This window comes from Coregonus clupeaformis, unplaced genomic scaffold (genome assembly GCF_020615455.1).
Source record: "Coregonus clupeaformis isolate EN_2021a unplaced genomic scaffold, ASM2061545v1 scaf1348, whole genome shotgun sequence".
In the NCBI taxonomy this organism is placed as follows: Eukaryota; Metazoa; Chordata; class Actinopteri; order Salmoniformes; family Salmonidae; genus Coregonus; species Coregonus clupeaformis.
Window position 1 is genome coordinate 1 of NW_025534802.1, and position 18241 is coordinate 18241.

Sequence of the window (18241 nt, forward strand, 5' to 3'; positions counted from 1 at the left end):
ACCGCGTTTGGGAAACGCTGGGCTAAAGAGCTAATACTAAAAGGACACATATGGGCAGTACCCGAGTTGAACCACAAGATGTCCTCCGTGCTCCACTGTAAAGTTTTGGCCTCTGCATGAGTCTCTCAGCAGCACTGCAACATGGGACTTTTAAAGTCAGTTGGCATGCAATGTTTTGTCTTGACTGCATGCAAGGCTATTACACACAGCTAATAGTGTCAATCATTCATCTGAACACAATTCTTGTTACTATTCGGCCTATATTATCACTCGTTTCTTTTCCTCCTCCTTTGTAAAGCATTTTACTGTGCTACTATAGTTCAAAGGAAGTGGATGATGCCAGAGTATATACACACACACACACACAAACATTGAAGCTAGACTTCAGGCAACTAAAAGGTGCAATACGTAGCTTTTAGACGTGTTAGTGAACAACATACATGGTGGGTAATGTAGAGGTGCGTGTGTACATGGAACAATTGTGCCTTTTGGATGGAAATATGGAGGTGGCTCTTAAAAGAGCATTTGGGGAATTTTGGAGATCAGGTCATCCTCATTTATGCGCGCTCTCCGCGAATTCGGCGGGCCAGATGGATGTCCTTGGGCATGATGGTCACCCGCTTGGCGTGGATGGCGCACAGGTTGGTGTCCTCGAACAGGCCGACCAGGTAAGCCTCGCTAGCCTCCTGCAGGGCCATCACGGCGGAGCTCTGGAAGCGCAGGTCGGTCTTGAAGTCCTGGGCGATTTCTCTCACCAGGCGCTGTAAGGGCAGCTTGCGGATGAACAGTTCAGTGGACTTCTGGTAACGACGGATCTCTCTCAGAGCCACGGTGCCGGGCCTGTAACGGTGAGGCTTCTTCACACCGCCGGTGGCCGGGGCGCTCTTGCGAGCAGCCTTAGTGGCGAGCTGCTTCCTGGGGGCTTTGCCACCGGTGGATTTGCGAGCGGTTTGCTTGGCTCTGGCCATGGCGCGTCTCTGCATTTCGAGGCTATACTCCCGACTGTCAGTGTGCTTTTGCCAGCGCGCAGTGTGTAGTTGTGTGCAGGCAGTGTACTATTGGCCTCGTTTGCGATAACAGGCTAGCATTAAAATATAACAAGATTTCACTCTTGACTTTGACGACTATTATTGCGCGCAAAGGGCCAGCAGTGTGCTATTGTACGCACGCGCTTAGTGTACTATTGTTTTTGGCGCGCAGTATATTGTGATGGGCGCGCGGTCCTAAAAAAAAGAAGCAAAGCATCCTTTCCAGTAACCGACAGAGGAGTCCTCCGCAACGGGCCAATCGGGGTAGTGGGGAGATGGTGTCCAATCAGCAGATGCCACTGCCGGCTTTATACATTTCACATGGGCATTTCGAGGCTATACTCCGACTGTCTAAGAAGGAAGCAAGCGCCATGGCCAGAACCAAGCAAACCGCTCGCAAATCCACCCGTGGCAAAGCCTACAGGAAGCAGCTGGCCGCCAAGTCTGCGCGCAGGAGCGCCTCCCCGTTACGAGCCCTGCCAGCGCCTGGGGAGAAAAAATGGCCCAGTTCTTCAAGATCGACCTGCGCTTCTAGAGCTCCGCCGTGATAGCCCTGCAGGAGGCTAGCGAGGCTTACCTGGTCGGTCTGTTCGAGGACACCAAACTGTGTGCCATCCACGCAAAGAGTGTGTCCATCTTGCCCTGGGACATCCTGATGGCCCACTGTATTCGCGGAGAGCGCGCGTAAATGATGACCTGATCTCCAAAATCCCACCTCCATATTTCCATCAAAAAGGCACAATTGCTCCATTTATACGCGCACCTCTACATTTCTCACCATGTATGTTGTTAACTAACCCGTCTAAAAGCTAGGTATTGCACGTTTTACTTGCCTGAGGCGTTGAAATAAAACGCATAAATCCAAAGGGATTATCTACAATAGTCAAAGACGCTCGGCAGGCCGAAATACTCCAGCCAAATAATTGGCCAAATCAGGAAGGACAAAGGAAGACTCGGTGCATGCGTTGCTTTATTCAGCACAGTTGAATGGACAGCGCTTCTGCTTCATCTCCACTCACGAGACGGGTAATAGAGGAGCTCCGTGGTGCTGAAATGTACAAAGTTGTCCACTATCGGTATATCTATTTATTATGGCCATCGAAATGTTAGCTATTCAAATCAGATCCAACAATTATATCAAGGGATTAGAAATCCAAGGTTTAAAAACAAACGTGTCATTGTACTCAGAGGATCTAGATACATTTTCTAACCTCTCTGGAATACAACCACATTATGATAAATGTACTATATAAGGTATTGACCCTCCTGTAGCTCAGTTGGTAGAGCATGGCGCTTGCAACGCAAAGGTTGTGGGTTCGATTCCCACGGGGGCCAGAATGAAAAATGTATGCACTCTGGATAAGAGCGTCTGCTAAATGACTAAACTGTAAATTGGATCACTGACAATACAACTTGTAGTTTACCAAAAAAATGGTCTGATGGTGATGTGGATACATATCCCAAAATAAATCAAATGATCTCACTCTATTAAATGTTAATAGAAAGTTAGCAAAAAAATATAAGATCTTGCTACCAAGGAAAGGTAAAAATACCTGTCTATTTGTGGAAAAAAACTAATAGAAAAAAATATATATTTATTGATATTGTATAGCCTTACTTGTTGATATCTCAGACGACCAGAACCTTAATAATAATCACCATACTTACTTCACATAGCACGGACATATAGTAGACTACTGACACTCACTCCTATGGAATGGGTATGGGGACTGGACACGCCAGGACCCAGACCCTACTGTTGTCGATCACACATATTAATGTCGCGTTCAGGGTGCTATCAGAGTTATCGGAAATACCTAGTTCCGACTGGGAAGTTTCACTTGAATGACCCTCCAAGTTCGAATTACAAGTGAGAAATTGTGAAAATGTTGTTGCCAATCTTATTGGTTTAAGAATTGTTCCGACTTCAAAACCACTTTAACACAATCATGTCGGAGTTACAACTTCCCATTTTCCACGAGAATGTGAAGTTGGCATAATACAGCATTCAAGTGCTAGTCGGTACTTGGAAACGGACATTTCTGACTTGCTAACTGGTTGAACATGTTACAACAAGTATATAATATGATTGACATAACCATAATAGAAAGGCCTTGGAAGTGCCATAAGTGAAAGCCGACATTTCATTATTTTACATTTAACATGTTTTAAATGAATTATGAAGAAAATTGTGTAATTTAGGCTCTACGAAATATGAAATGCATTATGAAGAAAATCGTGAACTGTTGCCTACACGAAAAAGGGGCCTTTCTGACCAAAAGTGCACCAGTATCCCAAAGTATTAAAGTATTAATCGAAATCAAGAATAGAAAACAGCGTTAACATTAATAAGGGTGGCAGGTAGCTTAGTGGGTAAGAGCGTTGTGCCAGTAACCGAAAGGTCGCTGGTTCTAATCCCTGGGCCGACTAGGTGAAAAATCTGTCGATGTGCCCTTAAGCAAGGCACTTAACCCTAAATGCTCCTGTAAGTCGCTCTGGATAAGAGCGTCTGCTAAATGACGTAAATGTAATAAAACAATTTTTCCCACGAATTAAGTTGCACGTAAATGTGTGTATTTTCTCACAAATTATGTTCAGAAAATCTCAAATAGTACATAGGCATACAACTACAATGTTTGAAACATTATTAAATAAAGACAACATTTCTGTATATTCACAACTATAATAAAGAAAAATAGGCTATCCGTTTATGGTTGTTGTGTGTAGCCTACTGGTTAAATTGGTGTCTTTCGCACGAATTAAGTAGCACATAAATTCGTGTCTTTTCACACAGAAACGCACAAATTCTGCTGAAATACATTACGCTACCTGTGGCTTTCTCGAGAACGGTTATATGTCAGACATTTGCGCAGCTACGGATAACGGAAAGCAAACCCCGTATTGAGTCAATACTGTCATCTATTGGTAAACATAATCCTTAACGTAAATTTCCCAGGTTAGTACACAACGATTTTCCTTACACGTTGACTTACAGTTAGTGAATACATATATATTTTTTATACTGGCCCCCCGTGGGAATCAAACCCACAACCCTGGCGTTGCAAACGCCATTCTCTATCAACTGAGCTACATCCCTGCCGGCCATTCCCTCCCCTCCCCTCCCCTGGGCCAATTGTGCGCCGCTCATGAGTCTCCAGGTCGCGGCCGGCAGCAAAAGAGCCTGGATTCGAACCAGGATCTCTAGTGGCACAGTTAGCACTGCAAAACAGTGACTTAGACCACTGCGCCACTCAGGAGCTACAGCGGTATGAGAGGGAATGGCCGGCAGGGAGGTAGCTCAGTTGGTAGAGCATGGCGTTTGCAACGCCAGGGTTGTGGGTTCAATTCCCACGGGGGGCCAGTATGAAAAAAAAAAGAATAATGTATGCACTAACTGTAAGTCGCTCTGGATAAGAGCGTCTGCTGTAAAATGTAAAGTGTTGTTCTGTCACCGTGGAGACACACACAAACACAGTTTATGGGCTGCCTCATTCTAGTTCTGCCTGGTAAAAAAAAAAAGTATAAACGTTTGGAAATGTGTGTTACTTGTGCTTAGTTATTTATTATTATTATTTTATTTGATAAGTACTTGAATTTACCTGAATTATTTTAATTTAAGCTATTTTGTAATTCATTTTCATTTATTTAATTAATTGGATGAACTATAATTTGCCTAAAGATGATTATTTTGTATTTTTGTCTGTCTGATTGTTGTCTTGTGTTAAAAAATAAACTCAAGTAACTCAACAGTTACTCAGTACTTGAGTAGTTTTTTCACCAAGTACTTTTTTACTCTTACTCAAGTAATTATTTGGATGACTACTTTTTACTTTTACTTGAGTCATATTATTCTGAAGTAACAGTATTTTTACTTGAGTACAATTTTTGGCTACTCTACCCACCTCCAGCCAGAGAGACACATCCTCAACCTCTGACTCTGAATGCATTCAACCGTGCTGAATAGAGCAACGCATGCGCGGAGCCTTCCTGATTTGGCCATGCGACTTTGACTATTGTAGATAATCCATTTGGATTGATGCCTTTTATTTCAACGCCTCAGGCAAGTGAAACGTGCAATACGTAGCTTTTAGACAAGTATTGTCAACATACATGGTGAGAAATGTAGATGTGCGCATATATAATAATAATATGCCATTTAGCAGACGCTTTTATCCAAAGCGACTTACAGTCATGTGCGCATACATGTTTACGTATGGGTGGTCCCAGGGATGGAACCCACTACCCTGGCGTTACAAGCGCCATGCTCTACCAATTGAGCTACAGAGGACCACGTATAAATAGATCAATTGTGCCTTTTTGATGGAAATATTGAGGTGGGATTTTGGAGATCAGGTCATAATTTACGCGCGCTCTCTGCAAATAAGGCGGGCCAGCTGGATGTCCTAGGGCACGATATGCACCCTCTTTGCGTGGATGGCACACAGTTTGGTGTCCTCGAACAGACCGACCAGGTAAGCCTCGCTGGCCTCCTGCAGGGCCATCACGGCGGAGCTCTGGAAGCGCAGGTCGGTCTTGAAGAACAGGGCGATTTTTCTCCCCAGGCGCTGGAAGGGCACATTGCGGAGGAGCAGCTCAGTGGAGCTTTGGTAACGACGGATCTCTCTGAGACACGGTGCCGGGCCTGTAACGCGGGAGGCTCTCCTGCGCGCAGCCTCGGCGGCGAGCTGCATCCTGTAGGCTTTGCCACGGGTGGATTTGCGAGCGGTTTGCTTGGTTCTGGCCATGGCGCTAGCTTCCTTCTTAGACAGTCGGAGTATAGCCTCGAAATGCCCATGTGAAATGTATAAAGCAGGCAGTGGCATCTGCTGATTGGACACCATCTCCCCACCACCCCGATTGTCCCGTTGCGGAGGCCTCCTCTGTCGGCTATCGGAAGGGATGCTTTGCTTCTTTATTTTTTTGACCGCGCACCCAAAACAGTACACTGCGCGCCCAAAACAATACACTGCGCGCCCAAAAAACACACTGTACGCCAAAAAACAATACAATTTGCGTGCGCCCGCAATAATATACTGCGCGCCCAAAACAATAGAACACACGCAATAATAGTCGCCAAAGTCAAGAGTGAAATCTTGTGTTATAATTTAATGCTAGCCTGCTATGGCAAACGAGGCCAATAGTCCACTGCGCGGATGCAACTGCACACTGCGCGCAGGCAAAAGCACAATGTGCGCGCAAGAGTACACTGCCGGCCCTTTATGCGCAATAATAGTCGCTGAAGTCAAGAGTGAAATCTTATGTTCTAATCTAATGCCAGCCTGCTATGGCAAACGATGCAAATAGTCCACTGCGCGCAGGCATTAGGACACTGCCGCGCGATAATATTCGCCAAAGTCAAGAGTGAAATCTTTTGTTCTAATCACCACATGTTCAATAATGGCATTTCCCCCTTTATTCAAATTACAACCTCTCACTTTCAGTTATTTGAAATGAAATAATCTCTCAAATATCACTATATCTAAAACAAGCCATAGAAAGTTGGTTGCAATTTCAATTAAATCATCCAGAAACGACAGAACAAACTAAAATACACTAATAGGAGAAAATATATATTTATTGATATTGTATGTTGTATAGCCTTACTTGTTGGTATCTCAGACGACCAGAACCTTAATAATAATCACCATACTTACTTCACATAGCACGGACATATAGTAGACTACTGACACTCACTCCCATGGAATGGGTATGGGGACTGGACACGCCGGGACCCAGACCCTACTGTTGTCGATCACACATATTAATGTCGTGTTCAGGGTGCTATCAGAGTTATGGAGAAATACCTAGTTCCGACTGGGAAGTTTCACTTGAATGACCCTACAAGTAGGAATTACAAGTGAGAAATAGTGAAAATGTTGTTGCCAATCTTATTGGTTTAAGAATTGTTCCGACTTCAAAACCCCTTGAACACAATCATGTGGGAGTTACAACTTCCCATTTTCCACGAGAATGTGAAGTTGGCATAATACAGCATTCAAGTGCTAGTCGGTACTTGGAAACGGACATTTCTGACTTGCTAACTGGTTGAACGTGTTACAACAAGTATATAATATGATTGACATAACCATAATAGAAAGGCCTTGGAAGTGCCATAAGTGAAAGCCGAAATTTCATTATTTTACATTAACCTCTTTAACATGTATTAAATGAATTATGAAGAAAATTGTGTAATTTAGGCTCTACGAAATATGAAATGCATTATGAAGAAAATCGTGTACTGTTGCCTACACGGAAAAGGGGCCTTTCTGACCAAAAGTGCACCAGTATCCCAAAGTATTAATCGAAATCAAGCATAGAAAACAGCGTTAGCATTAATAAAACAAATTTTCCCACGAATTAAGTTGCACGTTAATGTGTGTATTTTCTCACAAATGATGTTCAGAAATCCGCTAATATGCCATTTAGCAGACGCTTTTATCCAAAGCGATTTACAGTCATGTGCGCATACATGTTTACGTATGGGTGGTCCCAGGGATGGAACCCACTACCCTGGCGTTACAAGCGCCATGCTCTACCAATTGAGCTACAGAGGACCACGTATAAATAGATCAATTGTGCCTTTTTGATGGAAATATTGAGGTGGGATTTTGGAGATCAGGTCATAATTTACGCGCGCTCTCTGCAAATAAGGCGGGCCAGCTGGATGTCCTAGGGCACGATATGCACCCTCTTTGCGTGGATGGCACACAGTTTGGTGTCCTCGAACAGACCGACCAGGTAAGCCTCGCTGGCCTCCTGCAGGGCCATCACGGCGGAGCTCTGGAAGCGCAGGTCGGTCTTGAAGAACAGGGCGATTTTTCTCCCCAGGCGCTGGAAGGGCACATTGCGGAGGAGCAGCTCAGTGGAGCTTTGGTAACGACGGATCTCTCTGAGACACGGTGCCGGGCATGTAACGCGGAGGCTCTCCTGCGCGCAGCCTTGGCGGCGAGCTGCATCCTGTAGGCTTTGCCACGGGTGGATTTGCGAGCGGTTTGCTTGGTTCTGGCCATGGCGCTAGCTTCCTTCTTAGACAGTCGGAGTATAGCCTCGAAATGCCCATGTGAAATGTATAAAGCCGGCAGTGGCATCTGCTGATTGGACACCATCTCCCCACCACCCCGATTGTCCCGTTGCGGAGGCCTCCTCTGTCGGCTATCGGAAGGGATGCTTTGCTTCTTTTTTTTTGACCGCGCACCCAAAACAGTACACTGCGCGCCCAAAACAATACACTGCGCGCCCAAAAAACACACTGTACGCCAAAAAACAATACAATTTGCGTGCGCCCGCAATAATATACTGCGCGCCCAAAACAATAGAACACACGCAATAATAGTCGCCAAAGTCAAGAGTGCAATCTTGTGTTATAATTTAATGCTAGCCTGCTATGGCAAACGAGGCCAATAGTCCACTGCGCGGATGCAACTGCACACTGCGCGCAGGCAAAAGCACAATGTGCGCGCAAGAGTAACTGCCGGCCCTTTATGCGCATAATAGTCGCTGAAGTCAAGAGTGAAATCTTATGTTCTAATCTAATGCCAGCCTGCTATGGCAAACGATGCAAATAGTCCACTGCGCGCAGGCATTAGGACACTGCCGCGCGATAATATTCGCCAAAGTCAAGAGTGAAATCTTTTGTTCTAATCACCACATGTTCAATAATGGCATTTCCCACCTTTATTCAAATTACAACCTCTCACTTTCAGTTATTTGAAATGAAATAATCTCTCAAATATCACTATATCTAAAACAAGCCATAGAAAGTTGGTTGCAATTTCAATTAAATCATCCAGAAACGACAGAACAAACTAAAATACACTAATAGGAGAAAATATATATTTATTGATATTGTATGTTGTATAGCCTTACTTGTTGGTATCTCAGACGACCAGAACCTTAATAATAATCACCATACTTACTTCACATAGCACGGACATATAGTAGACTACTGACACTCACTCCCATGGAATGGGTATGGGGACTGGACACGCCGGGACCCAGACCCTACTCTTGTCGATCACACATATTAATGTCGTGTTCAGGGTGCTATCAGAGTTATGGAGAAATACCTAGTTCCGACTGGGAAGTTTCACTTGAATGACCCTACAAGTAGGAATTACAAGTGAGAAATAGTGAAAATGTTGTTGCCAATCTTATTGGTTTAAGAATTGTTCCGACTTCAAAACCCCTTGAACACAATCATGTGGGAGTTACAACTTCCCATTTTCCACGAGAATGTGAAGTTGGCATAATACAGCATTCAAGTGCTAGTCGGTACTTGGAAACGGACATTTCTGACTTGCTAACTGGTTGAACGTGTTACAACAAGTATATAATATGATTGACATAACCATAATAGAAAGGCCTTGGAAGTGCCATAAGTGAAAGCCGAAATTTCATTATTTTACATTAACCTCTTTAACATGTATTAAATGAATTATGAAGAAAATTGTGTAATTTAGGCTCTACGAAATATGAAATGCATTATGAAGAAAATCGTGTACTGTTGCCTACACGGAAAAAGGGGCCTTTCTGACCAAAAGTGCACCAGTATCCCAAAGTATTAATCGAAATCAAGCATAGAAAACAGCGTTAGCATTAATAAAACAAATTTTCCCACGAATTAAGTTGCACGTAAATGTGTGTATTTTCTCACAAATGATGTTCAGAAATCCGCTAATATGCCATTTAGCAGACGCTTTTATCCAAAGCGATTTACAGTCATGTGCGCATACATGTTTACGTATGGGTGGTCCCAGAGATGGAACCCACTACCCTGGCGTTACAAGCGCCATGCTCTACCAATTGAGCTACAGAGGACCACGTATAAATAGATCAATTGTGCCTTTTTGATGGAAATATTGAGGTGGGATTTTGGAGATCAGGTCATAATTTACGCGCGCTCTCTGCAAATAAGGCGGGCCAGCTGGATGTCCTAGGGCACGATATGCACCCTCTTTGCGGGATGGCACACAGTTTGGTGTCCTCGAACAGACCGACCAGGTAAGCCTCGCTGGCCTCCTGCAGGGCCATCACGGCGGAGCTCTGGAAGCGCAGGTCGGTCTTGAAGAACAGGGCGATTTTTTCTCCCCAGGCGCTGGAAGGGCACATTGCGGAGGAGCAGCTCAGTGGAGCTTTGGTAACGACGGATCTCTCTGAGACACGGTGCCGGGCATGTAACGCGGAGGCTCTCCTGCGCGCAGCCTTGGCGGCGAGCTGCATCCTGTAGGCTTTGCCACGGGTGGATTTGCGAGCGGTTTGCTTGGTTCTGGCCATGGCGCTAGCTTCCTTCTTAGACAGTCGGAGTATAGCCTCGAAATGCCCATGTGAAATGTATAAAGCCGGCAGTGGCATCTGCTGATTGGACACCATCTCCACAACACCCAGATTGTCCCGTTGCGGAGGCCTCCTCTGTCGGCTATCGGAAGGGATGCTTTGCTTCTTTTCTTTTTTGACCGCGCACCCAAAACAGTACACTGCGCGCCCAAAACAATACACTGCGTGCCCAAAAAACACACTGTACGCCCAAAAAACAATACAATTTGCGATGTTTAATTGAAGAAATCAATTAAATCATGTGCGCATGATTTCAAGGTTCTGCAGTGGCCTAGCCAGTCTCCAGATCTCAACCCCATAGAAAATCTTTGGAGGGAGTTGAAAGTCTGTGTTGCCCAGCGACAGCCCCAAAACATCACTGCTCTAGAGGAGATCTGCATGGAGGAATGGGTCAAAATACCAGCAACAGTGTGTGAAAACCTTGTGAAGACTTACAGAAAACGTTTGACCTGTGTCATTGCCAACAAAGGGTATATAACAAAGTATTGAGAAACTTTTGTTATTGACCAAATACTTATTTTCCACCATAATTTGCAAATAAATTCATCAAAAATCCTACAATGTGATTTTGTGGATTTTTTTTCTCTCATTTTGTCTGTCATAGTTGACGTGTACCTATGATGAAAATTACAGGCCTCTCTCATCTTTTTAAGTGGGAGTACTTTGTCACGGATTCTGCCGAGGCTGCTCCCCCTCCTGGTACGAGCAGGCGTCGGCGGTCGCCGTCCCCGGAGTACTAGCTGCCACCGATCTTTGTTTCTGTGTGTGATTGCTTTTGTCTGTCTGTCACACCTGTGTCCAATTGTGTATTGATCACCTGTCCTATAAGTTCTGTCTGTTTGCTTAGTAGGATTGTGTGTTGTTGTTCGCCTGTCGTTGTGCTGCGTGTTTCGTTTCTTGTTTTCTGTTTTAGTGTTTTACGCAGTGTGCGTAAATGCTCGCCTCTGTATTTTTCGAGGTAGTTAATTTACCGTTTCCTTGTTGGATTTGTGAGTAAACTCTGTTGGACTGAGCCTCGGTGTCCTGCGCCTGACTTCCACCCCACATACACCTCACCTCATGACAGAACAACACACCATCATGGAGTCAGCAGGAGCAGTGGCGGCACCCAGGTTGCTGGAGGAGCGGTTACGCTATCAAGACATCTTGTTCCAGCAACTTGAGGCCGCCCTTGACGAGGTGTCCAACAAGATGAGTCGCTTGGTGACGAGGGAAGTGCCCACGCCATCGCCCACGATCCCATCACCAACGGCCAGTCCTCCTCTCTCAGCACCGGAACCCAGTGGCATTCAGCTCTCGCTCCCGAGGGCATATGACGGTTCTGCAGCCGGGTGTCAGGGGTTCCTCCTGCAGATAGAACTATACCTGGCTACTATACACCCAGCGCCCTCGGGATACGAGAGCGTCTCCGCCCTCATCTCCTGTCTATCCGGTAAGGCGTTGGAATGGGCCAACGCCGAATGGAGGAGAATAGACGCAGCTACCATCACCTACGCTGAGTTCTCCCGCCGCTTCCGGGCAGTCTTCGATCACCCACCTGAAGGGAAGGCGGCGGGGGAGCGTCTGTTCTACCTCCGACAGGAGAAGAGGAGCGCACAGGAGTTCGCACTGGAGTTCCGGACGTTAGCTGCGGATGCGGGATGGAATGAGAGGGCCCTCATCGACCAGTACCGGTGTAGCCTGCGAGAGGACGTTCGTCGTGAGCTGGCCTGCAGGGACACCAACCTATGCTTCGACCAGCTGGTGGACATCTCCATCAGGCTTGACACCCTGCTGGCCGCCCGCGGACGTCCCGAGTGGGGGTCGTCCATTCCATCCTCCAGCACCTCTGAGCCAATTCCCATGGAGCTCGGGGTGCTGGCGCTAGAGAGAGGAGGAGGGAGAACCCGAGGAGGGCCAACCCCTGCACCAACTGTGGCCGTGGAGGACACACCGCGGCCAGGTGCTGGGGAGGGTCTTCTGAGAGAGGGGACAACAGGTCACGCACTGGGGGAGTCATTTCAGGTGAGTAGGCGCCCCACTTACCCAGAGCTCTCTGTTGGTCACATGAGCATTCCTGTGCGTTTTCCACAGGTGGCACCTCATTCCCAGCATAAGGCGCTAGTAGATTCAGGCGCAGCTGGGAACTTTATTGATCGGGCATTTTGTGCTAGGTTAGGAATTCCCCTTCGGCCGGTAGAAGTTCCATTCCCTGTCCATGCGTTAGACAGCCGGCCGTTGGGGTCGGGTCTGATCAGGGATGTCACAGCACCGCTGACGATGACTACGCAGGGGGGTCATGAGGAAATCATTCAGTTTTATCTGATTGACTCTCCTGCGTACCCAGTGGTGTTGGGGCTTCCCTGGTTAAGCACCCACGATCCTACCATAGCGTGGCAACAGAGGGCTCTTATGGAGTGGTCTGCCCAGTGTGTAGGGAGATGTCTAGGTGTTTCCATAGGGGCGACCTCGGTAGAGAGTCCGAACCAAGTGCCCGCACTGCGCATTCCACCCGAGTATGAGGATTTAGCACTAGCGTTTAGCAAATCGAGGGCAGCACGGCTATCTCCTCATAGACAGGGGGGACTGTGCGATAAATCTCCAGACCGGAGCAGCTTTTCCCAGGAGTCATGTGTATCCCCTGTCTCAAGAGGAAACTGCGGCTATGGAGACTTACATAGCCGAGTCCTTGGCACAGGGATACATACGGCCCTCTACTTCTCCGGTCTCTCGAGTTTCTTCTTTGTCAAGAAGAAGGACGGGGATTGCGCCCGTGTATTGATTACCGTAGTCTCAATCAGATCACAGTAAAATACAGTTACCCACTTCCACTGATTGCGACGATGACGGAGTCATTACGCGGAGCGCGTTTTCTTCACAAAGTTGGATCTCAGGAGCGCGTACAATTTGGTGCGCATTAGGGAGGGGGGATGAATGGAAAACAGCATTTAGCACCACCTCGGGTCATTACGAGTATCTCGTCATGCCGTAAGGGTTAATGAATGCTCCTTCAGTCTTCCAATCCTTTGTTGATGAGATTTTCCGGGACATGCATGGGCAGGGTGTAGTGGTGTACATTGACGACATTCTAGTGTATTCTTCTACACGAGCCGAGCATGTAGCCCAGGTGCGCCGAGTATTGAGACGACTGTTGGAGCATGACTTGTATGTCAAGGCAGAGAAATGCCTGTTCTTCCAGGAGTCCGTCTCCTTTTTGGGTTATCGGTTGTCCGCGTCTGGCGTGGAGATAGAGGTAGATCGGGTATCAGCTGTGCGTAATTGGCAAACTCCAACCACCGTAAAAGAGGTGCAGCGGTTCTTGGGTTTTGCTAATTACTACCGGAGGTTTATCCGGGGTTTTGGACAGGTTGCAGCTCCCATTACGTCCCTGCTAAAGGGGGGTCCGGTGCGCTTGCAGTGGTCAGCTGAGGCGGACAGGGCATTTGTCAAGCTGAAGAACCTGTTCGCCTCGGCCCGGTGCTGGCGCATCCGGATCCCTCTTTGCCTTTCCAAGTAGAGGTGGACGCGTCCGAGACCGGTATTGGGGCAGTCCTGTCACAACGGTCCGGCACGTCACCTAAGCTCCGCCCCTGTGCGTTCTACTCCAAGAAGCTCAGCTCGGCGGAGCGCAATTATGACGTTGGGGACAGGGAGCTGTTAGCTGTAGTCCAGGCCCTAAAGGTGTGGAGGCATTGGCTTGAGGGGGGCTCAACACCCTTTTCTCATTCTGACTGATCACCGTAACCTGGAGTACATCCGGGCAGCTAGGAGATTGAACCCTCGTCAGGCTAGGTGGAACATGTTCCTAACCCGGTTTGTTTTTAAGATCACATACATCCCTGGGTCCCAGAACGGTAAGGCAGACGCACTGTCCCGACAGTATGACACGGAGGAGAGGTCCATTGAGCCTACTTCCATACTGCCGAAGTCTTGTCTGGTGGCTCCGGTAGTATGGGAGGTCGATGCGGAGATCGAGCGGGCGCTGCGTACCGACCCTACTCCCCCCGAGTGTCCTGTGGGGCGGACGTACGTTCCGCTCGAGGTTCGTGATCGGCTTATTTCTTGGGCTCATACATCACCCTCCTCTGGACATCCTGGTATTGGTCGGACGGTGCACTGCCTTAGCGTGAAATACTGGTGGCCAACGTTAGCCAGGGATGTGAGGGTTTATGTCTCCTCCTGCTCGGTGTGTGCCCAGTGTAATTGGTAGACGTGTAAAAAAAAAAAGCAGACATTGAAGATTCCTTTGAGCATGGTGAAGTTATTAATTACTGTCACAATCCGGGTTAGAACTCCGGTCTCAGAAGTGTAGAGCTGGGGGTACTACCCCTTAGCCACAGAGGAGATGTTGTAGGACCCAAATGAAACACCCAAGGCAATACTCCAGGCAAGTAGATTTAATGTTCACAAAACAGGAGGCAAAACAAAACAACTCCACGAGGGGAGAAAAACAAACTAAAGATAACTTCAAAAAACTTACTAGGACAGACACGGTGAGACAAAGCAGGAGACACACAGTCAGGACGCAATAACCAAGTGACAAACAAGGGGAAAACACACAGCTAAAATACACAAGGGGAAACAAGGCACAGGTGACCTGGATAAGCTAATTAGGACACATGAGGAAGAACTAAGGCAAAGGGGAACACAGCTGACCTCTAGAGGCCAGGAGACAAACAGGGGAAGCAGGAAGCTGACAATTACACTTTGGATGGTGTATTAATACACCCAGTCACTACAAAGATACAGGCGTCCTTCCTAACTCAGTTGCCGGAGAGGAAGGAAACCGAAACCGCTCAGGAATTTCACCATGAGGCCAATGGTGACTTCAAAACAGTAGTTACAGAGTTTAATGGATGTGATAGGGGAAAGATGAACAACATTGTAGTTAATCCACAAAACTAACCTAATTGACAGAGTGAAAAGAAGGAAGCCTGTACAGAATAAAAATATTCCAAAACATGCATCCAGTTTGAAACAAGGCACTAAAGTAATACTGCAAAAAATGTGGCAAAGCAATTAACTTTTTGTCCTGAATACAAAGTGTTAAGTTTGGGGCAAATCCAATACAACACATTACTTAGTACCACGCTCCATATTTTCAAGCATAGTGGTGGCTGCATAATGTTATTGGTATGCTTGTAATTGTTAAGGACTTGGGAGTTTTTCCAGGATAAAAAAGAAACGGAATGGAGCTAAGCACAGGCAAAAACCTAGAGGAAAACCTGGTTCAGTCTGCTTTCCATCAGACACTGGGAGATTAATTCACCTTTCAGCAGGACAATAACCTAAAACACCAGGCCAAATCTACACTGGAGTTGCTTACCAAGAAGACAGTGAATTTTCCTGAGTGGCCGAGTTACAGTTTTGACTTAAATCTACTTGAAAATCTATGGCAAGACCTGAAAATGGTTGTCTAGCAATGAACAACAAACAATTTGACAAAGCTTGAAGAATTTTGAAGAGAATAATGGGCAAATGTTGCACAATCCAGGTGTGGAATGCTCTTAGAGACTTACCCAGAAAGACTGCCAAAGGTGATTCTACAAGGTATTGACTCAGGGGTGTGAATACTTATGTAAATGAGATATTTCTGTATTTCATTTTCAATAAATTTGCAAACATTTCTAAAAACATGTTTTCACTTTGTCATTATGGGGTATTGTGTGTAGATTGGTGAGAATTGTTTTTCCATTTAATCCAATTCAGGCTGTAACACAACAAAATGTGGAATAAATCAAAAGGTATGAATACTTTCTGAAGGCACTGTAAGTCTTTAGAAGGTAAGGGCTTCTGTTCTTCTACATAGATCATAGGAAATCCCAGGACATAGTGTCTACAATACCGTAATATGCTCACATAGTTGTTGTCACAAACTGAGGTGGATATTACCTTCCCACTGAACAAACAATTTCTGTACTTACAACATTCTTATAAAACATTGTTTGCTTGGTGGACCATATTTGTTTATTGACATTTGTCAATAAAACTCATGAATGCAACTGTTTGTCAAATTGTTTTGTGTTCTACTTGTAGCCCTGGTTGTCCTGAAACGAAAATGGTAAAACTCTTCAATGTGACACTTCCTGGTTCCAACTGAGTCTAATGCTTTATAACACATGAATAAGCTGCTACAACAATAAATCGTAAACACGCTATACGAATACTCATTACTTAAGCATCAATAACTAATTAACTAAGCATGTATAACACATGAATAAGCGCTCATTACCACTATTACAACAGTAATTAATCTACGTACGGTACTTCATGCCAGTGAGCTTGGCGGTGGACTCCTTGAGGTTGTGGTGGTAGCGGTTGGTAAAGGAGCCCAGGCTGCGGGCGATGAGGGCCACCGTACGGAAGCGTGCCCGCGCCTGGCTGGCCGTGTTGGCGCCGGTGGCGTTCTGCTTGCTGTGTCCTCCATTCCCCGGGGGCCTCAACCCTCCTCTTCCTCCGTCCTGGTCCGAACATGCAAACGACACCTGCATGGTGGTGGCTGTACTGTCGGTGGTGGTGGGCTACTGGGGCTGCTTGCCCTGCTCCAGGCTTCACTGGGCTGTATGTGTCTGTAGTGTCTTTGTCTCTCCTGGGGTGGTCTTTGTCTCTCCTTTGGTAATCCTGCACTTCACTGTTTTGTCTAAAAGTCCCCTCTGCTCTCTCTCTCTCTCTCTCTCTCTCTCTCTCTCTCTCTCTCTCTCTCTCTCTCCTCTCTCTCTCTCTCTCTCTCTCTCTCTCTCTCTCTCTCTCTCTCTCTCTCTCTCTCTCTCTCTCTCTCTCTCTCTCTCTCTCTCTCTCTCTCTCTCTCTCTCTCTCTCTCTCTCTCTCTCTCGCTCTCTCTCGCTCTCTCTCTCTCTATTTATGTCTCAATTTGTCTCTCGCTCTCTCTATCCTCTTCTCCTTCTCGTTCTGTCTCTCAATCTACCTCTTTCTCTTCTGTTTGTTCTATCTGGCTCTCAGCCCTTCTCTTTTTCTTCCCTCCTCTCCTCTCAGGCTAGTCTGTGCCACTGAGGAGGTTCTCTGGGTGTAGGGGACAGCGGGTCCACAGTAGTGACTTTAGTGTTTAATCCCTCTGTGTCCAAGGACTGAACTTTTGAATATTATTTTTGGGGCGCCTCAAGTGACATTTTTTACAACCTTTATTTCTGATAGAATTAGTTAATTGCATCCGCCATGGAGCCCAGTTTCATAATATTACCTTCTGTCCCTGGTTATGATGTAATTGCGAAAAAACAGGCCTTATGTTTGGGCATTTTTCACCCTACCAGCTCCTATTAGTTCTATTGAGCTCCGTGACACCGACTCGCCTTCAGAACGTTCTATTCCCAGCCCATTGTTCTGCGTCACAATGCCAGCTTCACTATTGTTATCAATGAGACCTGCCTGCGTTAACCCTGTAGGTTTACCAGAATTCATTGGACAACACCTAGTAAGCAATACTATACACATTCAAAAGTGAAATAGATATGTTATCAACATGTAAATCAAGGCTAGAAGAATCAGAACCCCTAGAAAAGTAGTTCTAACCTTTAATATGACTGGGCAAAGTGGTATCTATTATAGTACACTAGATCACGGAAAACATGGACCACAGCAGTCTAAACGAGTCTCCCGAGTGGCGCAGTGGTCTAAGGCACTGCATTGCAGTGCTAGCTGTGCCACTAGAGATCCTGGTTCGAATCCAGGCTCTGTCGTAGCCGGCCGCGACCGGGAGACCCATGGGGCGGCGCATAATTGGCCCTGCGTCGTCCAGGGTAGGGGAGGGAATGGCCGGCAGGGATGTAGCTCAGTTGGTAGGGCATGGTGTTTGCAACACCAGGGTTGTGGGTTCAATTCCCACGGGGGTCCAGTATCAAAAATAATGTATGCACTAACTGTAAGTCGCTCTGGATAAGAGCATC

At 46.4% G+C, this 18241-nt stretch overlaps 1 protein-coding gene across 1 annotated transcript; it reads right to left on the reverse strand.

Annotated features, from left to right (window-relative positions):
* Positions 1–557: 557 nt before the first annotated feature.
* Positions 558–1206, reverse strand: LOC121561826 (histone H3-like). The gene has a single exon (XM_041874268.2). It carries the CDS (start codon positions 981–983, stop codon positions 558–560), a length of 426 nt encoding a protein of 141 aa, XP_041730202.1. The 5' UTR covers positions 984–1206.
* Positions 1207–18241: the final 17035 nt, after the last annotated feature.